A 22,815-nucleotide genomic window follows, 5' to 3' on the forward strand; every position below is an offset into this window, starting at 1 on the left:
CTCTTCACTTTAGAAATTAGATTATTTAGTTGAACTCAGGCATACGTAACCTTTTTCTGTCATAATTTCCGTCAACCGTCAAATATTTTCAATTTACCAGCAAAGCAGCGTGGAACATTTTATGCATTGAATCAAATGTGCCAACCAATAGCAGCTCATAGACAGGTGCTGATCTCGTCTTGTTCACAAAGTAGGTTGGGTATGTAGCTAGTAAGTGTGATGTTTTATCTATTAACTTGTTTCTTCTTCTGCGCGTAGTGAGGTCATTGTCAACTTAAGTAGCAAGCAACTATAACATATGGAGGAGAAAAAATTTCAAGATTGTTGTTTATTTGTTATGACTCATCTATTTGATTTCATGTTTTCCATGACCATCTTTTGAGCACAAATAAGTATTAATGTTAAAACTTTTACTTGTGAATAATGAAATGCAATTGATAATTTATTTTGTGTTTTAAACTGTATTACCAGCTATATCTTGACTTCTATATGAAAATGCTTAAAAATATAGGAATAAATGAATGTAGTTGTAATATATTAATGTAGTGTGTCATTTGCAATGTATTTTTAATGAGTGATTTTCTTGTATTTTAGGGTTATTACAAACGGACTGATGATTATTTGCCAATATTAGAAAGGGAAAAAATAGGGATCTTTGATGTTCCAATGGTGCACTCAGCAGTATTAATTGATCTAAGACGCAAGGAGTCCCTGAATTTAACCTTTGATTTTAATAAGTTAGTGGGATATTCAGGTCCAATTGATGATATTATTTTATTTTCGTATTCAGCCAGGACATCTGGTATGTAACATTATTTCTTTATTTATTGTTTCAACATAATAAAATTGTTTTCTTGTTTCTTAGCAAGATGTAATTTTCAATTTTAAAGCAGAATTGCAAAAAAAAAAAACCAGTCATTTTTATTTTTAAATTTCAAATGGCAAGAGAAAAAGACAAACATCTCATTACAAAAGAAAAAATGAGAAGAAAAGTCAATGTCTCTATAACAGGCTCCAGGCACTCTGAACTTCGGACCCACCACTCAGTGCCAAGCACTTCTTGTGATGTTGTCTGTCATTTATTTTGTTTTTCTGACAGAGTTGGCAAAATGTGCTGTCTTAATGGTGATAATGGCCAATGTGATTTAAGTGACACTCCAGACAGTTGTGTCCAACTGCACGTCTGAACTTCACAATAGCCTTTTCATGAAGTTTTCCATTTAATTTTTTGTTCAAGGATGTCTTTCCAACTCGTTGAGGGACAACAGAGACTAAGTTCTGTTTTCCATTTCAATCTGAAGTGATATTTTATGTTACGTTTTGTAGAGTGATAAAAGTTGTCCGTGTTTATCTGCCGTGTTATCGCCTTTATTTGCCAAAATATCTGCTTGCTCATTAACGAATTTTCTGCAGTGTCCAGGGATTCACTGGAAGACGATATGCCATTCTTGTGTTCTCAGTTATTTCAGAAGAATTTGGCATTCTGAAATATCTCTTGAAATAGGAACGTCATTTGATCCAATAACCTGGATAGCAGCTTTAACAATATGGCTAATTTATTGTTAGGATATAAGTTGGAAAATAAGTATTAGTCAGTTGGGAAGCAAGTATAAAAATTTTATTTAAAAAAGAAATCTTCGTAATGCATATAATTTCTCTTTTTGTTAAAAATTAAATATATTTTTTTTCCAAAAAATAGAAGATTCGTTCACAGAAACGTAGACTTCTTTCTGTGAACTTCAGTTCACAGAAACTTTTTTATTGTGCATGTGAAAATTTATTATAACTTAAATTTCGCCAACAATTCATTTTTTTAACTTACTTTTTTGTTCAAAAAAATCAAGAACAACTAATTTTAAACACTCCCTGATGTTGCATTGTCTGACAATGACAGTGCAACATCAGTTGCTATGAGTTTCCTTCAGTACTTAATTTATCATACTAAATTCCTCATGCAAATATACAGTTTACCTTGTTTTCTGCTGTTGTTGTATCAATTGTTTCATTGTGTTACACAATTTTGTTGTATGAAAACAAAGCCTTAAAAATTTTCAAATTGCTCAAAATTGTATGTACTAAACTGAGTCATCATTAATATTAATTGATCGAATAATTTTTTAAGCATCATTGCTTTTTTGTTTACTCCATCATTTTTCGAGACTGCTGAATGTATTTTTGATTTCTTCAGCTGGCATGTTTTTTTGCTCTTGGTCAATACAATTATGCTCAGGGCTTAGTTGGCATAGGAGCTCACAGGAGCTGAGCTCCCCCCACCCCATATTTCTTTTCAATTTTATGCCTCCAATCTACATTTTCTTAGATACTTTTAAAAACTTTAATAATAGCTGTTAAGATACCAAAAATTCCTTTAGGACAGTCTGGAATGAAATAATATGGTAATATATGGTGGTAATAATGGTACATTTCTTCTTTTTTCATGGCCTTGGAAAATTGAAACAATGTGCAACCACCTAGAAAGTTCTTGATTTTCTCATCCACATGAGTCAAGAACTGAAATATCTGCTTTGATAAAATATGCTAATTAACTTTTATCCCAAGCCAAACCAAGAAACTTTTCACTTTTTGTAAATTTTAACAGCTTTCGAAAAATTGCTGTAGAAAATCAAGAGAAATTGCTCAGTTTTGAAAATAATAATAATCATCATAAAAAGTGTAGCTAAAAATACTAAAAAAAAAAAGAAAAAAAAAGATTTATTATTGATATCTGAAAATTTTTTAAGATTAAGAAGTTCAATTTTAAACTAGTATTAACTTTAATATGTTTTCAATTCAATGTGCTGATTTACAAATATTAAATGTAATTTAAGTTTTACTTGTTTGTAGCTTACTTTTCTCCCACAAATCTGTTTTACTTCTAAAACTAAAAAATGGATTATATATAACTAAGGTTTCAGACATGTTTTTCAAATTCACAATCGCAAGATTTTTTTACTGTATTGAATATCAAATTAATTCATTACAGCTATAGTACTGTACATTAAATAGTTTTAAATACTTTTTTTTTTTTTTATTTGTGATGTAACTTATTTTTAATTCGGTTTGATTGATTTCATTGAAATGACATTCTTGAGTTTTGCTACGAAGAGTCTTAGAAAGTGCTTGATTTTTACTCTGCAAATGATGTAAGCACCTTGATATCCTCAAATGAACACAGTATCCCAATTTAGAAGCAAATCTTTTGAACTCAAACTGCAATTAATTTAGACTAAGAACAGAACATCATAAATCTTTTGCTTATATTGTAACATTTGAACATAAATCAGTTAAAAGAAGCATTACGTAAAACCTTCATTGTCTCCTAACTTGCTCTTTTTTGAGATATGCTGCTATTGTTGTTGGTGTGTGATATTCTTAAATGCCTTTTGCATTTATTATTTTTTTTCTTTCCTGCAGGTGTAAAAATGTTCATATCCAACAAAGAGCCATATGGATATATGCTTGCACCCTTAGAAAAAGAAAACACCCTTGAAGATGATAGAGAACAACTTATCAACTTAAAAGTGGAAATCATGCTGGATTATCCTGTCATTCAGGTTCCAAAAGAATTGGCACATTTTAATCCAGCTAAAATGTCAGATACATTAGGATTTGATAAAGTAAGCATCATTAATTGTTGGTATAATATTAGAAGTAGGCTCTGAGTTTATTTATATTTATGGTTAGAAAATTACAATAATTTTTAAAACTCACACACAGGTATATCTGATAAGTTTAGCACGAAGGCCGAATAAAAGGCAAAGAATGCTAAACACACTCTCTGTATTGGGAATTTCAGCTCAGTTATTTGATGCTTTTGATGGCCAGTAAGTTTCCATACTGCTTTCAAGCAATATTTTGTCCTATTCGCTAATTTGTTTTGCATGTAAAGATGTGAATTTTGAAATACTTGTAGCAAAAGATACTTCAGATAGCCTTAGAATTTGTTGCATTTAAATTATTTTAATGATTCTATTGCAAGGCATTCCCTTGCTTTATTAGTAGCAATATTATGATTCTTTTATTCTAATTTCTCTAAAAAAAGTCTCTTTTTTAATCCAATTTGTTTTATATTGTTTTTACGTATGCATTTTTTCAAACATTAAGCTGTAAATTTGTTACAGAATTTCATTGAAAGTTATTGATTTTGCATAATATTACAGAGCACTGAATGAGACATTCATAAAGCAAATGGGAATAAAAATGCTTCCAGAGTATGCAGATCCATATCATAAACGACCTTTGACCAAAGGAGAAATTGGATGCTTTTTGTCCCATTACAACATTTGGCGAGATGTAAGATATCTCTATTTTTAAAATTTGCAATTATATTTTAAGTGTATTTTAATATATTATGTCATGTTATATGTTGTTATTGTAAACTATTATTGAAAAACTGTTAGGCTCCATTTGTTATACTAGGGTGAGTTGTAAATTTTGCAATATTTGACTTTTGTAATTTTTTGCTATGCTCTCTTAGCATGTGCAAGTGCATGTGCTTGAAGTACAGAAGATAACCAATAAAGAGCTGGTTAGGCTCTTTTATCACACAATGCCATTGAGCTCTGATATGAGGTCTGTGAAGTGGAAGCATTAAAAATGAGCAGCCAAACCATCCTAATTAGATAACTTTTTGTTTAACTTGGTTAATCTTTTAAAATTCTGAGATGTTATTATATTTATACACTCAAACCTGTTTTTGTATGGTCTTTTTTTGTGCAATTTTTTTTTTCTGTGGTATATGAACATTATTTATAAAATGTGGGAAATTATTTATAAAACGAGTGCAAGGTATTATCTTCAAGTGACGACAGGGGCATCCCGATGAGAAGTCACTGTGACCTCAGAAAAATTTCCTTATTTGGGAAATTTTTCAGGAGTCGACAAAATTATAATCACTTGGTTTGTTTTGATTTCTTTTAAATGTAACTGTTTGCGTTATTTTCTATGTGAGACTTTTTTTATGCGGTCCCTATCCACCACATAAAAAAATCTTTTTTAACTGTGTTGCGAAAACAACTTTTTATAGCTTCTCGTGAAGTTTCGAACAATTTTTTTAATGCGATTTTTTTTTTATGTCGTCCCTATCCACCGCATAAAAACAGGTTTGGGTGTATTTTAAATTAGTGTATTTTGAACTACCTGCTCTATATGGTTGTTGGAGCAGGAAAGAAAAAAAAAACGTATTCTTCCGCAGTTCACACTCACAGCATTCATTGAAAACAATCCTCTTCATTGGTTAACATGCTCACAATCATACAAATGGATTAACTCATTTACCAAACATGGAAGTAGATGACTGAGTGAGGTTATCTAGTTCTATGACATATAGCCTTTGGAGCATCACAGACTTGTGGAGGGAGGAAATCATTTCCAGTTTGTCTGTGCCACTTCCAGTTGGAAAGATATGAGATTCATTGTCACTCCCTTTTTTAAACTTGCGCCCACTCTTTGAGTTTGAAATTCCTATCAATAATCTTATAGCTAACTTGTTTTGTAATAACATTCTTCTGCTCATCCTTGAGGATATCAGATCAGTAGATTATCTTGCTCTGTGGGAGATGCATCTTTTGTGAAGTCTGGTTTTAAAATGCATATTACCTTCAATTCTGCAGACGAATGCACAATGGAGAAAGAAAGTTGAAAAAGTATTCTTCAAGAAGTGATTTCATTATAATGAAAAAGGGATTTTTTTTTCTTATTTTTTGGTAGTAGTGTAATTGGGTTCAAGCAAAACTCGTTTGCATTGGGCTCAGATAATAGACAGTCTACTGTATATACATATGTGTGTGTATGAATACTAATGTATGTACAATTACTCACCTGAAAATTTTAGTTAGTGCATTTATTTAATTTTTTCAGTTGTTTTCCTAAGAGTTATTAAAAATATGGTTTATTTTGTAAAAATCTTTGTGACAGACACACACAATCCTTGATATTTATTTTAATGTAAATGAATATGTGTCATCAATTGATTTGTGCAAAATATATTTTATACCATTTTCATAATTTATTTTCAGATTATTGAAAATCATCATCGAACAGCTTTGGTGTTTGAAGATGATATACGATTTGAACCGTATTTTAAACAGAAAGTGCACAAAATTTTGAAGGAAATTCAAAAAATTGGCCTAGTATGGGATTTAATGTAAGTATTCTTAAATTATTTTCATTTTAGTTGGCATTTACATGGCAAAATGTTATATTCTATGGCAAGAGGACAGCAATAACTGACAAAAACACTTAACTTTGGGAAATTACTTTTGAAAATCAAAGAATCATTCAGCATAATGTGAAAGTTTGAAAATGATCTTTTATAAGTTCCAACAAATGTACTTTTATATGCTTAATTATTCGAAAAGTGGTCTAACTTTTGTTTCTCTCTTTCATTTGAGTGTTTTTCTCTTTGTTTTCATGTCATTATACTTAAAATAAAGAAAACATTTTTTTTTCTCTTGGTAAAAGTTAAGTGGGATCAATAGTTTTGAAAATTTAAAGCATCTAATTTAATTCTAGAATTAGCCAAGATACAATGAAAAAAAATCATTCAGAAAACATTGCAACATTTAAAAAACTAGAGATTCTGAGGCTGCGATTCAAGCAATTAGTTCGTCAGGAAATCCCTTTTCAGTTGAAATACTTCAGTATTGTAAACTCATCGCTCTCCTGGAACAGAAAACTTAAGAGTAGTTCTCCAGTGTAACCAAGCCATTGTGGTTATTCATCGCAATGAGCAGACCAATTACCTGGCTTGTAAGTACCCAGTTATTCCAATCAAATTGCTCTGGCCTGTCATATGAGTAATGATGTTTCAAAGTTTGTTATATCTATTTAAACAAATTTGGAAAAGACTAGCTTTGTTTTGGCGGGGGTTTTCTTTTTTGGCAGATTTTACTACCTGTCTACAAATTGGCATGCGTGGCAACTATTGAAGCAATGACTTTGGTCTGGTTCATCTCTTTTGTGTTTTGTTCACTCCTTTGTATAATTTCATGTTTATGTTCATTTGGTTTTTGTCTGTATTTGTTTATTTGCCTCGCCATTGAAATAAATAAATAAAAAATCACAATTATTTGGACTAGTCTTTGAGCTGAAATGACATGAAAACTGGATTTCATTAGTAAATGGTACTAATAGAAAATTACTAAATGTGATTCAAGTGTAAGTTGTTTTTAATTATGTAATGGAAATAAAAAATAAAAAAATATAAATATGCTTTTATTGCTTTCAATTTAAATTTCTCTTGAAAATTTTGTATCCTGCTTTCCATTAAAAGAAAAAGAAAGAAGAAAGCATAACACAGAGCTTAATGCCTCATAATATCGCCGATAGCATGAAAAATACTTGAAAGTTGTGTTAGAAAATTAGGAATTAATTTTTTTCAATTTGGTGATTTTTTCATACTTTTTGAGATGTATCAATTTAAACTACTCCAAGTATAATTATGAAATTATTTCTCACTGTGTAGGAATTTTTGTCCTGAGCCTGGTCTTTGATTTAGGAGTGTTATTAAAATATAGCTGTAGAGTAAAATGCATGAAATTTAATCTCTCAGGTCATGAAATTTTCTTCATGTTTTGGAAGGTGATATTTTAACAGTTCTACTATTGATGAAGTTGTTAAATTTTTACCTATTAGTTGTACCTAAAGGAAGCAACCAGATATTGTATTTTTGATTGGAATACTATTTATGAAACTGAAATTGGTACCATATTGTGGGAGAAATATCGCGGATTGATATTTCAATTATCAGACTATTTTCTCCCGAATCTTGAAAAAAGTCTCAGAGCCCAGGAGCAGGTTCTTATGCATCTCATTCTGAAAGCCAAGTTTTAAAGATTCCTCCAAAAAAGAGCACATTGGAACCAAATTCAAATGGGAAGGAGAATTGCTGCAGAGTGATAAATTATTCCATACTTAGATTTAAAGTATATTAAATTTGCAGGTCCTTAAAATGAAATAAAAGTAACCTTTACGCTACATAATAACAAAATAAGGTGTTTGTTTGTGGTGATTATTTCAATAATACTGTACATCTTTAAAATATTGCATTTAGTATACAGATTCAGTGTTTGCTGAATATATCTCACAGAGTTAGACCCCCTCCCCCCCCAAAAGAACATTTTTTTTTTTTTTGTTTAAACCAGGTTTATTTGGTTTTAAACACTATTTGTAAAAAGAACAATTTTATTTTTCGAGATTCATGACTATTTAATGATTTAATTGTTAATGAATGTTTAATATTCACATTTATAATTGATTACTTGAAGACTTATTAAATAATTAAAAGTAATATCTTGTAATTTCATTTCCTCATAAGTAGCGCTATCTATAGGAGAGATATTATTTGAAAATCTTTAACTTCTAAAAAATGCCATAAATTTAATAAATAGACCTTGGCACAGATGAATAATCAAAGAAATAATTTAGGTTCGGTTGGGGTAAGTGGGACTCCTTTTGAGAGCAGTTTGCTTTTGAAAGTTTGTACAAAAGTTTTGAAACAAAAAATTGAAACTTATTGCCTTATTTTATCTTGGACATTATTAATGAACTAAAGTTCATCATTATTTTCTAAAAATATGCTTAAATATTCTTAATGATTATATTAAAATAAAATCAGATGGGTGTTCCACTTACCCCATAATAAGGGATAAGTGGGTCACCTCCTTTTATTTAAATTTGAATTAAGTATATCCTAAAAAGGGTATGGTGGTTTTACTTGGTACAGTATGTAAATTTTTAGTTTGAATTATTTTTTTGTAAGCGCATCTATTTACGAGATATTTACTGTCTTGTAAATCTGTATGACAAAATTTTGTATAACAAAAAACAAAACAATTTCATATGTGAAATTTATTGAAAGCCTATAGATACATATTTTACTTTTAACAAATAAAGGTGTGTTGAATAAATGTCATGCAGTTAATTCAAGTCAATTTCGGTAAATTAGCCAAAGCTATCAGCTAAAAAAGAAATTGGAAACATTAAATGGTTGCATCTGTTTAAAGTGTGAGAAGTAAGAACTATTATCATAATGGACTTCATTCTCAATAATAATTCCCCATCATCCTCTGCACCAGCCAATAAAAACTTACCATTTCAAAGCATAATCACTAGCTTTAGCAGTTTTTGTTACTGAATACTAGGTCATCGTAGTTTTCCTGTATTTCACTAATACAAATATTTAATCAGAATTGCTTTTGATTTTGAAATACTCATTATCAAAGGACCCAGTTACCCCATAGCAAGGGGACCTACTTACCCCATAGCAAGGGGACCTACTTACCCCTACTAGCAAAAACTTATGGGGATAGTGGGACCCCTCCTCTTAACACTTATTAATATTTTATACAAAAATTCTTGTTGTAGTATGAGGGGGGGGGGGGAGTGACCCACTTCCCCCAACCAACCCTACTGTGAAAGTTAAGACATAGTTATAAATAACCAAGAATAAAATCTTGTAAATAAGTTTCCTCATAATTATAGCTTTCTAGATAAATTTATTAATAAAAGAAAAATTAAAATCAAGTATTCTAAGCATAGAAAGTATTTTGCAGAACCTACAAATGAATCACAAGTCTGATGTGCAATGTACATTACACAATTTTAAAAATCAAAAGATTAACAAACATTTTGTTCAAAGATAAAAAGGAAAGTTACAGGTCATGTAATAATTTACATAAATGAATCATTGAAAAGACATACAAATAGGACACATATACACATAGGCTTTAAAAAAATCATTGTTTTTCATTGCAGACATTATTTCTCCTGGTTTAATGCATTTAGGAATACAATTTCTTAAAAAAAAATAAAAAAAAAAAAAAAAAAAAAACATTTCAGCTAAAACCCTCAAATAAAAAGACTAGTTCTGAAGTTTTTTTCCAATCCTGATTTCTTCCGTATTTTTTACAATACAAATCCAAATAACGGAACTGTACTTTTAACACATTTCAATAATGAAGACATTTTACTATTGAAAATTAATGTTAACTTATTCTTCTACTATTCATACATCATCCTTTTATTATATTGGGATTAAAAATGTTTTTAAGAAGTGGGGGAAAACTCGACATTAAATTTTGTTATAAGAGCACAGAGTTGCAGAAATACTTTCTGCTTTCAAAATTTTATAAATATTTCTTTTTTCTTGCTCAAACTGCATCATCTATTGTGAATGTCAAAAAGTGTGCAAAGATTTTTTTTTTCCTTTTTCATTTAAATACATAGTTAAGATTTATATACACTACAGATTGCTTAAATAATTCTCAATTTATCTTTAGAACTTTTAAGCAATTAAGCAAATTAGCTAGTAAAATGAAATTTTGGCTAGGCTATTTTAAAATGTAAAAGAAAAATGAAAGAAAAATAAATGAATAGATAAAGAGACAATAAACTACTAGGATTTGTTCCCTATCTAATTTTAGAAAAACATAGTTGGTCAGCCATATATTAATTTCCTAATAAGAAAAGTTGCATTGATTTAAGAAAAAAAAAAAAAAAAAAAAAAAAAAAACTAGGTAGCAAATTTGCATTACATTAAAAAAAAAGTTTGCAAATTTATTATTATGTAATTTATCTCTAAAGCTTTGCTGGTTACTTTGCATTAATTGGATTTTACATCTGCCAATCACATGTAAAATTCAAGTAAACATTTGGGGAAAATTGATTCAGTTTTTCAAAAAAAATAAATAAATAAATAAATAAATAAATAAATAATAAAAATAAAAAACATTTGGTTTCAACTGTGGTTTAAACCAAACAACCCTGGTATTTCAAGCTCTAACTTTCAATAAATTTATTTAAAAAAAAACTTTTTTTATGCTATTTTGAGTATTTTTTACCCTGTGACCTAAGTTTGTCATAGCAATATGGTTTAACCCAATTGAGGGGGGGAGGGGGTAGAAAATCCAATTTTAAACATGCTAGGGACAAAGAAAGGAGTTGGAGCAATTGATTCCTAGACAAAGTTGATGACAAATTAAAAAATATCTCACCTAGTTGTCAGCAAGTCCTTACATGATCGCTAAAATCGAAGGTGGTCCTATTTAATAATATGCAGAGAGACTGTAATTTCCTAATAAGCCTACTATCTGCAAGAGCATATGGTGATTACCTAGCCTTCAAAATTGGCTTGTAGAAAGTAAATGAAACCAACAAACTGCAGCCCGTCAAGTCATTTCATGAAGTTAGTCTAGAACCTGAGTATCCGTGGTAGAAACTTATTATTACTTTTTTTTGTGTGTGGGACACCTAAAATAGCACTTTTTTCTTTTTCCTGAGCAATTCGAATTTGATTTGGCCCTACGAAAAAGTTTGTTAGATCGATTCAGAAACTTTGTTCAAGAAATGCTCATTAATTTTGGTGTAGCAGTGTGTGAGAAATATAATGAAATCCCGTTACAACTAATACTGATGCAACGAAATATTGGTCACAATGAAGAAAACGTGCGGTCCCGTTTTAGAACCCATTAAGATAATGTATAAAAAATTTGTTTTAACAAAGAGATTTTTTTCAAAAATTCATTACAACAAAATGTTTTTCTCACTTTCAGTTGGAATATTTTTTCTTAATGCTGATTTAGAAAACTAAAAAACTACTTTCACAAGTCTTAATGTAAAAACTCCATTTTTACTTTTGAAACAGAGCCATTCAAGCTGGAAATCTGTTCATGCTGAAACCTAAGTTGATGTGTGACAACGCAAGTCAGTGTGTAGCCAAACACAGTCAATTTTTGCACACTAAATATAAAGCACCTAACAAATTCGAAAGGGGATCAGCACGTTTTCAACTTTTCATGTGGTGCAAGTGCTGTTAACAAATTAGAATCTTCTATAATGTCCTCTGGGACCAAATCTCTCATACATAATAACACTTTTTCTGAAAATTAGCCAATGAATAAAAGTTCAGTGCTCAATATTTTTCTCTTTGTTTTTTCAGAATAATGTGTTTACATTTTATTTAGATCGTAAGTAACGGTAAATGTTGTAGATCAAATTTTATTAGAGAGTGCAAATTGGCAAAATTGATACTTTTATAAAAATAAAGAAAGTTTTAAGATGATATTCCATTAAAATGATTTTTTTTTTTTTTTTGTTTCAATCCCTTGGAGTTCGTTGTAACAGGATTTTATTATATTTATTTTGTGTATGTGTATTCCAAAAGAAAAAGAGGTCGAATGCCACTGATTGAAATATAATAATTTGCACAACTACTAAACTGGCATTGAAATGTTTTAAACAAACCTATTTCAATCTTTTAATACACATGTTAATTTTTAATTAAGTCAAAATGTGTGTTTCTCCTCCTTACAATTATTTCATTACTTAAAATATAGGTAGTGGCATCTTCTGACTAATGATAATTATAATTAATAGTTCACCCTATGACCAATTAGGGAAATTTCTTTTCTTAAATACCCAGGTAGTTATAGTTAATTAAATTAATTTTAATCAACCAATGTGCTATTTGAAATACATAACAAAAAATTAGATTTGTATATCACTCTAATTAGAGAGAATTATTGTGAGTATCTCATTAATAGCCTATATTGTAAGCAATGTCATTTTCAATTTCTTTCTGGCTGTATAGGAAGTGTTAGTCATAAGTACAAAACCTTATTTCATACAATAATTAGTTTATATCAATGTCTGAAAATAATTTTCAATTCTGTAATTAGCAAACAATGCATCATATCAATTTTATTAGCTGGCAATTTTCAAAGTGTTTCTTTTTTTGCAGTGTTTGTATGCTCTATAAGTACTAGCCAAAAAAAAAATTTTTTTTTTGTCAGTGTTGCAGGCAGGCCCGGATTTGGAAGTGTGGAGGCTCCTAATCAAGGTCTAAAAAGATCATCATATTTTCGAAAATATCCGATACTTTGATAAATATCTGAATATTTTGATATATATGTGTATATCCGATATTTTTGTGTTTTTTGACCCGTGAAAGTTAGGATATCTTGTAAAAATTTTATTGTGGGGGCCCCTTTGTTGTGGAGGCCCAGGGGCAGTAGCCCAGCCTGCCCTCCCCTAAATCAGGCCCTGCTTGCAGGGATATCATCAAGTACAGTATTCTACTTCATACCTTCAAAAAGCACACCCTGAAAGCATTTAAACTAGTCTCATGTTATTTGCCTGTCTATTATCTTATGTAAGAAAAAATTGTAAATGTATAAAGGAGTTTTTCTCCTTAGTAATGATGTCTTCATTTCTGCGTATTTAGACACATGATATGTCATTTCAAATTGCAGTGTAGAAACGTTTGCAAAAACACCAAACTAAGTGTAGCATTTGAAGCTTTTAGGAAACTATTACACCCAAATTTTAATAACCATTATTGATCAATCAGAAGTTCAATGGATTACTTTATTACTTTTTTTTATTGAATTCTATTGAGAATAAAATAGTTCAATTCAGTGGTATAAAGATGCATTCAACGAATTTAATATTTAGTACTTCATGAGAGAAATCTTGCTTTGAAACATGTTTTTATCTTGTGTGATTTAAAAATACATAACATTTTGAAAACTTTAGCTATCTTGGAAGAAAACGTCTGTCTGAGGACCCTGAACCGTATGTTAAAGGAACAAACAATCTTCTTGTTCATGTGGAATACTCATACTGGACTTTGAGCTATTTAATAACATTGGAAGGAGCCAGAAAGTTAGTTTCTGCTAATCCTTTGCCGAAATTAGTTCCTGTTGATGAATTTTTACCCATTATGTTTGATCGCCATCCTGAGTAAGTGTTGCTTAAAGTATTCTCTGCTTTATTAGCTGCAAGCATTAGTTATTTCCAGCGACTCTTTTATGCTACTTAATAATTGAATTGTCTTGAATAGAGATTTTATACATACCTACTCAGTTTTTTTTTTTTCATATTAAAGCAAGTACTTAACTTAGAAGATTTAGAGAAAATGAATTTTCAAATCTTTTTTAATGTAATGGAGTTTAACTTTTTCAGTACATGTGCTTGAATTGAATGCACATATGTGAGGGGAAAAAAAACCTACCTATGTTAGTTCAAATTCTGAAGAATGAATCTTATCCTTTGGCAGAGGAAGTTTCAGCTGTAAAAGTTAAGTTTTCCGCTGATAACTGAAAAAAGTGAAGTTATAGAGAGAGAAAGGAACATAAATACTGATTTACAAGTATTTATATCTTTTCTGTATGTAAAATAGGGATATTTTAATACTGTAATAAATTGATCAAAAATATTTTCATTGCTAATTTTTGCATGGAACTGAACTAGTTTCTTTAAAAATAACAATACAGTAAAGTCCCAAAAACTCAGCCTAATTATGTCAAGAAATTGAAAATTAAATTATAATCTAAAAAGTCCAAATGCATTAAGTGTTTCCATTTTTTATATGAAAATGTTAGCCTCTTACATCTTTGCTCAAAATTCCTACGTTTTTTTTTCTTTTTACTATTAGTTGATGAATGTAGTAAACCTAAAAAATATTAAAATTAAAATGATTATTTTATTTTAATATATGTTTTTTAATTTTTGTATGTAGGGAAACATGGAAAGGTTATTTCCCTAAAAGGAATCTACAAGCATTCTCTGCTCATCCACTTTTAGTCTATCCAACTCATTATACTGGTGAAGAAAATTATGTGAGTGATACAGAAGACTCTGATATTGCACATTCAGTTGTAAAAGATGAATTATAATTCCCTCATTAAGGAATATTTTATATATTTATATATGGTGCTGTTCAACAGCTGCAATGCAGCTTTTTAATTTGCCAAATTTTTATGCTTCTAGTCGAACATGTTAAACTTTACACTTTGCTTATTTTTTTATACTCATTTACTTATTTACCTACTCTGTCTGTTGTATATGTGTTATGTGAAAAATAGAAACAAGATATTTGGGGGGAAAATATCAGCAAAAAGAATCATCAAATGTTGTTTAAAACAGATAATACTGCAAAAAAAAAAAAATCTCAAAATGCTTCTGACACCATTCTTGCTTATTCTAATGTAAAATGACCCCCTTAATCCAATTATGACTACCCTCTCACCCCATCTCCCTCCTCCTTTTTAGAGCTAGCTCCCCCGCCCCTCTTAAAAAAAAAAAATCTGACAGTTTTGTAGCTGTTATTTTTATTTGGAGGGGAAGGGAGCATAATAATAACAGTTAACAAGCTTCTGAGTGGTTAGAAAGCTGCAAATTTTAAAAACATGAACATTTGTTGCAAGATGAGTAGCTTGTAAAGGTATTCCCAAAAATATTTGAAAAATCATCAAAAAAAATTTTTTTTTGGGGGGGGGGGGATTTTTTATTTTTTTGTTTTGTTTTCTTCATAATTTTTTGGTATAAAACCAGAGTCAGCTTCACTCCTATGACCCTATATCCAAATATTTTTCATGATGTAACTATTGAAAAAAGAATATCTTGGACACATCATATGTTGCATAATACAAGTTGAATTGCAGATCTTTAGTGAAGAACCTTCCCATATCATTTATATTTATTCATGTTACATTCACAGAAATAATGAGATAAAAATTTAGTATGTTTATAGTATAACAATGTATATTTATATTTCTGGGGATGCACTACTGCCACTGTTTATCACTACATCAAGAACTGATGAACAATTTCACTCTGAGTGGAAGTGTCACTAGAAGTTCAGAAGCAGGCAAGACATCTATACATGTTTGCATATACTGGAGGATTGTCAAATGACTATAATTCTTTTTGCAATGTTGCATTAAAGAGACTCAATATTCAACAAACAGATGTAAGCTCTAGCTTTGGATGTCTTTGGCCAAGTAAATATACAATGTCTCTTATATATTATACTGAAAACATTCTGTTATGTCTGCGAGCATGAGATTACTGAAAAAAAAAGAAGAAAGTCATGAGATAGATGACTGCTAATATTTAAAAGAATGTGCATACAAAATCACTTAAGACTTCAGTTTTAATTCTGCTTGACATGTATGTAAAATGTCGAGCAGATTTATAGCTGAAAATGTGGACTGAAAACTGAAATGTTATGAGAACCAAATCCATAACATAATTAAAACCAAAGATATGCTCTCTGGTGAAAAACAAGAAATTGTGTTTTGTTATTTCTCTATCTTTTCCTAATTCTTCAAAAAATAATTAATAGTTTTTATTTGGCATATTAGAGCATGTGGATGTTTAAGAAAAGGGAAAGTTTTTAATGTTGAAAACAATTTTCTGGCATAGTTTGGTGGACAAATGGGATTTTTAAATTATGGTATCAGGTTGAATCAAGGAATTGAATTTGGCTCATTGTGGTGAAATTGTTTTACCTCTGAGTAATTTTGTAATCCCCTAAAACTATACTAATGTTCTTAACTTCAATAAAAATTTAACATTATAACCAGATTAAAATTTCATCTTTAATAGAAAGGCATTAAAATTACATTGGTTCATTTCTTGTAAAGAACAATATTTTACATACTTTTTTTAGGAATTTAGTTTTCACAAAATGAAAACTTAAAAATTTTAGATTATAATAAACTGAGATTAAAAAGTAATGCTGTACACTTTGAAGACAGTTCAGACAGTTGAACGCTATGAAAGCAAAAATTTCAGATGCTGTTAAGGATGCTAAAAGATTGCACATTTTGACACGTAGGTGCTATTTCTGAGCCACATATCGCAGGGCTGCCAACTGCTCTGCATCTTGCAGAGTTGCTCTGCAAAAATGCAGAAATTCCGCAAAGAAGTTCCATCATGCCATCCTTCTAGTTGCTCTGCTCTTAATTTGCTAATCTTCTCACTGAAAAAGAAACAAGCTCTTGTCTGCACAATGACCAGTAAAGCTATTCATCACAAAATTGTAATCTTCAATTAGTCCATTCTTCTAATATTCAAGGTCAGATTTTAATTTGGCTGTTTTAGAATAAAATGAACAGAGAAGTTATATGAGACAATCTAGCAAATTCTCTAGTTGTTTCGTAAGTTCATTATTTGAGCAAGAGAAATATTCATTATCAGAAGAAGCGTTAGGAGAAAATTTTTTGCCGTCTCGCTGGCCATTAGAGTAAATCAAGAAGGTCTTTGCACAAATTTTCAATTGTCTGCCATCCTTTGCTACATTCTTCTTCCATAGCTTCAAATCTCATGCTATATTTTAAATTCTGTGGATTTATTTTGTTATTGGAACATGAGAATGTTTTATTGATATATCTTCCCACTGAATAAGAGTTAAACTCTCATCTGCATACTGGCTAGTAAAGTTATGTATCACAAAAGTTTATTCTCCAATTTCTCCATTTTTCCAATATTAAAGGTCAGATTTTAATTTGGCTCTTTTAGAATAAAATTAACAGAGAAAATTATATGATATGAGACAAAAACCTTGCTTTGTTTTAGCACTTGCATTAAGTCTGTTATGCCATTCTCAGAGTTGTTCTCCTGTCCCCTATTGGAGATCAGGTTTTAATTTGAATCAAATTAACTGAGCTTACTTAAAGTTATGTCGTATAGGACAAAGACCTTGATTTGTTTTGGTATTACTTTTAAACCTAATTTTGAGACATGATTAGCAATTTTCCCTTTACTACCAAAAAAAAAAAAAAAACACACACACACACACACACAAGAAAAAAATTAGAATGCAAGCAAAAAAGGGGAAAAAAAGTGGAATAAGACGAAAAATAAGAAAATCTCATGCATGTGAACGCATTTGCTATTCAAGAATGTGTTCAAAAGATAATGAAAGAGATTAATTCTATTTAGTTTAAACCCTTTAGTGTCTGTTGCTACATTCAGGATTTTAAATGATTTGTCATTAATTGCAGTTTACTGAAACTCCTTTCTGTGAATACTTAAGTTACTAGTTAACAAAGAACTATTCGATATGATTCACATAATTTTCATAACCATTAAGTATTGCAGTGTTTTGTTCTTAGTCTAGATGCTGATGCTAAATTTCCCCTAGAGTAGTTCGCCTTGAACCAGTAAAGATCACTCACCTTCATATCTCAGGTTTCATACGTCACATTTAAACCTTTCATAAACGTTTTAGAGTGGTTTTTATAATGTTGATAACATTTTAAAACATTGACGAAACGAACTGTGCCTAGGTGTAAACTTCTTGCTAATACCAATGGTCACATTTCTTTAAAGATTTTTTTCTTGTGTACTGCCCATGTTATCATACTTTTCTCTCTCAGTCTTCTCTAAAATCATGGTCATAGCTATGCAGTTCTTTGGGGATTTTTTTATGTACTCCAAGCAAGGAATCTAGTAGTGTTTATCCCTTGTTGATGGGACACCTTGTATATCATCGTTTTCATCTTCAGATTACACTGCAAGATAAAGGTCTCTCATAAACACTTCTAATCTTTCTATATTCTGTAATTCTTGTGTATTCTGATCTTAATAATTTATTCTCTAATGGCACTGTGCTCTCTTTCTCAATTTGCTCTTATGTCTCAGTATCCAAATTGGAACTTAGGTAGTGCATCTATCATCATTTGTTATGGCAAAAGTGGCCAGTCCAATATTTTAACTCACCCTAATCAACAGGGAACTTGATGGTATTGAGTAAAAAACCTTGTTTTGTTAACTCCTTTGTCTCGTGATTTAGCAAAACTGTATAAAATGATTACGTGTCACCAATAGCATTCTACCCTGTTGAATGTGCTCGGACAGAAACTGGACTACTGCATATGTTATGTGACCATTTATGCATGTAACTGCTATAAGGGCTGTGAATAAACTTGAATTGTTTCTGTATTTAGTGCAAGGTTCGTTTTTTAAAAATTTGTCTTAGTTTTTTTTTCTAGTGTTTTGTAACTCCAGAGGGATTTATAAATCTTTTATATGTATCCAAATATTATCTTTTGTTACACAGTTAATTTTTTCTGAAAAATCTGCAAAAGGAAAATAGCAATTCGTACTTTTTTGGTGAAACATTTATATGATACTTATTATTTAGAAGTATTGTAAATAAAGTAGTTTTTAGGCTGATATGTACATGTATGCTTATGTATATTTAGGTTTCACTTAAATTGTGGCATTAGGCTATCTTTTTTATGCTTTATTTGAAAACTATAATGGAAGTTCAAAAATCTAGTTGTTACAGTTTTGTTTAATGCATGCATAAAATTGATCCCCACTTTAGATTTGCAGCAGTGTTCAGTGTGTTCAAAATTGATGTTTAGGTCCGGATAAAGCTTATTCTAATGGAAGTATGTCATAAAAACTCAGTAGATATTGGATGGGGAACATCTGCAATAATTTTACTATCTTTTGAAGGTATGTATGAAAAAAAAAAAAAACACATACAAATTGGAAACAAAGCAATGTATTTAACCCCTGCTTTTGCTTAATAAGCACATGTTTAAATCTTGTTACCATAGAATTAATTTAAAAATGATCATATCTTTTACAAAACTTGCTTTGACATAGGTCCTTTTCGTAAGCTTTTGAAGCCCAATATTCTCGCAATGCAGTTCATAACTACTGTCGATTTTATAAAATGGCTTTATCAGTATAGCTCAATCTTTCTTTCCAAAAGACATGGTACTGAATGCATTTCAAGTAATTTACTCCTGTGCTCTAAATTTTCATACTCTCTTCTCTAACACACTCTTAAAACACCAAACCCAGTGACACAACAGCCCATCTCAGTCTTCCTGACCAAGGGCTCTGGGTGCTAGGCAGATGTTCGAGTTAGGTGGTCAGCCAAATGTGGAACCCCCTGGATTTAGTTCCCAAGCATGCTTGGTACTCATTTTATTGACCCATTGAAGGGATGAATGGCCGAGTCAACCCATGCATGACCTGGGAATAGAACCTGGACCTGCCGCCTGGGAGCGCGAAGCGCTACCACTGAGCCACTAGGTTTCATAACATTTACTTATTTGTATGATATAATAGATACCAATCGGTTGAATGCACATTAAGCAAATGCTTTGATTGAATAGTGTTTTTTTTTTCTTTGTTTTTCTATCACTTTCTGACAAGGTGGTAAAACTTTGAACTGCTATTTTATTGCAGATTTCTTGTCCCTATAACATATGTATCAAGTTAAAATTATTTACATCTATTGGAACAAGTTCTATGCAGGTCTTAACAGGGGTACTCAAATTATGACAACCCTGTGTAATAATTTTTAATTGACATTTCCATGTAAATGCAATACCTTTAGAAAGATCAATAACACTTTCAAGCATTTAAACAATAGCTGAATTGATAATAGTGCATAAAAAATGTATGTAAAAGCTAAAAAAGGATTGCTCATTATTGCAAATGGATTACGTACAAATGCAAACAAATTAACTGAAATGGATCAAGCAAGTTACACCAAAAATGCGTAGGGAAGGGGAGAGGTTTTTTGAACAAGACTGGTCTGGTCAATCAATTGCTCACTTAAGTAGGGTAGATCTAAAAAAGCAGTAAGTAGTGTACGTTTAAAAAGCAGATTTTAACTAGACAGGTTTTGGTGACCATGGAAGGTCATTAGAAGTGAGGGGGGTAAGAAAGTAATAGGAATGCCTAGAAATAGAATTTTGGCGCTTGTTAATTTAATATGTTTGAATTTATCTACATTTAGTTAATTATCGGCGGTAAGTAGTAGTAAATATTTATTTATTTTTTTTAAAGAAAAAAATGTGTGAAAGGTGGCAGATAAGCCGCCTGACGATAACCTGGAGTTTACTGTAAATGTGCAAATCATCAATGTTATGTTTAGTATGCGAAGTTCATAGAAGCTCACTGAGCGTCTATGAATTTTCTGCTGAATTCTTGACACTGAAATTAGATCATTGTTTAAAACTTCCATCAGAAACTAGAGAAACAGAAAACAGGATGCCTTTAAATTTCCAATCTAATTGACTTTTTTCATACATGTTTCTGTTGACATTGTTTTACAGATAATTCTTTTATATAACTTATGACAATATCTTTGCATAAAATGCTATCAGAGATTCATAACTTTTTAGCAATTTCATTTTATTTGTTTTAAATCATATTTTTAAGGGCAGCTTTTTATTGAACCCCTGTTATATGTCTGTTTTTTTAATGTTCATTTTAAAAGAAAAATATTTGCAGAATGGGCAATAACACATTACTCTAGCCATTTAAATCTTTTTTTAACACTCTGATAGTCCTGTTTTATTTTCTAATCACCAGTAAGTATGATGTATGCATAACCATTAATGAAAGATATTCTGAAATATTATTGCACAAGACCCTCAGAGAGTTAATAAAAGATATGTGATATTCCAAGTGCCAAACAAAAGAAATATTATGAAAATTAGAAAGTATAAAATGTATCTTTTTTTCCTTTGATTTCTATAAATCCTGTTTTATAATGCTGAAATAAAGTTTTTAAGCAAAATAGTTTCATATTTCTTGATGAAATGTATTATTTTAAGGGTCCATTCATTTCTTGTAGCTAACTGCAAGATTCATCCAAAGTGATCTTTATGAAGACTTTTACCACATTTATACACTAGATATTAATGGGGCTTAGTAGAAAATATCTTAATTTGAAATTATTTATGTTAAAGATTGCCTTTACTAGTTTCAATGCAATATTTGAATTGATTATTGCAGAAAGGGATCACGTATTTTTTTCAAAATTGAGTTAGCTGTGGTTTTCCCATATTTGTATGTAGAGACATCAACTAGTGTAGCAGAGAAGTCAATCCTTGCACGACAAAGCACTTTATTTAAAGGTCACATTTTTCTTTTAGTGCAGAAAGGGCATAAGACCCAGACTTATGCCCTTTTTGCACGCTAAGGAAGAAATAGTAAGATGCAATGGCAAGATCATAGAAGAAAGAGATTTTTTGGCGTAAAGAAGTAAAAACAAATAACTCGTTTGTTCCAGCATCATTTAGGTAATGGTATATTCGTCAGTTAGGGGGGATTCGAAATCACAGAATCGGAATGAAATTTCGCTAATTTCTCATGGGTTTAACATCACTCTAGGAACTGCGATAAAACTGTATGCTTTCAGTGAGATATACACTGGTCAAAATAAGAACAACACTGTAGGAGACTTTTTCTAGAAATAACACTGAAGAAATTTAACAACATTGCTGTTGACTTTCCTCTGAGAGGACGTTTGTTTCTCCTTTGCGACCGGGATTTTGGGACAGTATAACTTATGTTATACAAATATGACAGATTATTACCATGTGAATCCAATCTCTTGTAAGTGAAATTCTGAAATTATATCAAGATTCAACGTCACATCTGTTGAAAACAATGAAATCTGTAACTGCTAAAACAGGTGCTTTTCATTTTTTTAACAGGACTTATCTCCCAAATTGAGATTTTAGAAATAGATTCTACAGGGCGACAAATGTTTTCAATTATCAACATCCATAATGTTTAAATATTTGATAGAACATCAAAGGAACAGTTCAGGCTAGTTATTTTATAGATGGCTTTCAAGAGAATATTGCAAAGTAACGCTTGTTGGTTGAACTACCTTTGCCAATAATGAGTATAAAGGGAAAATTTTCATGTTGTTGGAAGAAATAACAAATATTGAGATGATTATTTAGTGCAATTTTGAACATAGTCATACTAATATGTACATCGAACTTGGTACACAAAACTAGACAAGAGAATGATAGAAAAAAATATTTTCATAGAGGATGTATTTGGTGAATATGAATATAGTTTAATACACACATGTAAAACTTTTGCTTTTTATCTCAGTTTGTTAGTTTTTATACATTTTTAATTTTTTTTATGGCAGAATCTTTTTTTATTATTTCACTAAAACAAGACAAGAGAAAGAGGAAAATACACAATGTATTTTCTTAAGATAATGAATTTATGAATAAGGACTTCACTAATTAT

At 30.3% G+C, this 22,815-nt stretch overlaps 1 protein-coding gene across 1 annotated transcript in view; it reads left to right on the plus strand.

The window, feature by feature from the left end:
• Positions 1 to 21,323, plus strand: part of LOC129219052 (glycosyltransferase 25 family member-like) — a 52,764-nt gene extending 31,441 nt beyond the window's left edge. Inside the window, exons 5-11 of the mRNA XM_054853372.1 lie at positions 595 to 802; positions 3,415 to 3,617; positions 3,718 to 3,824; positions 4,161 to 4,293; positions 6,018 to 6,145; positions 13,534 to 13,740; positions 14,519 to 21,323. Of these exons, the coding sequence (XP_054709347.1) occupies positions 595 to 802; positions 3,415 to 3,617; positions 3,718 to 3,824; positions 4,161 to 4,293; positions 6,018 to 6,145; positions 13,534 to 13,740; positions 14,519 to 14,675 (1,143 nt within the window). The 3' untranslated portion in view covers positions 14,676 to 21,323. The remainder of the gene's footprint in view (positions 1 to 594; positions 803 to 3,414; positions 3,618 to 3,717; positions 3,825 to 4,160; positions 4,294 to 6,017; positions 6,146 to 13,533; positions 13,741 to 14,518) is intronic.
• The last annotated feature ends 1,492 nt before the right edge of the window (positions 21,324 to 22,815 follow it).

This window comes from Uloborus diversus, chromosome 3 (assembly GCF_026930045.1).
Source record: "Uloborus diversus isolate 005 chromosome 3, Udiv.v.3.1, whole genome shotgun sequence".
Lineage (NCBI taxonomy): Eukaryota > Metazoa > Arthropoda > Arachnida > Araneae > Uloboridae > Uloborus > Uloborus diversus.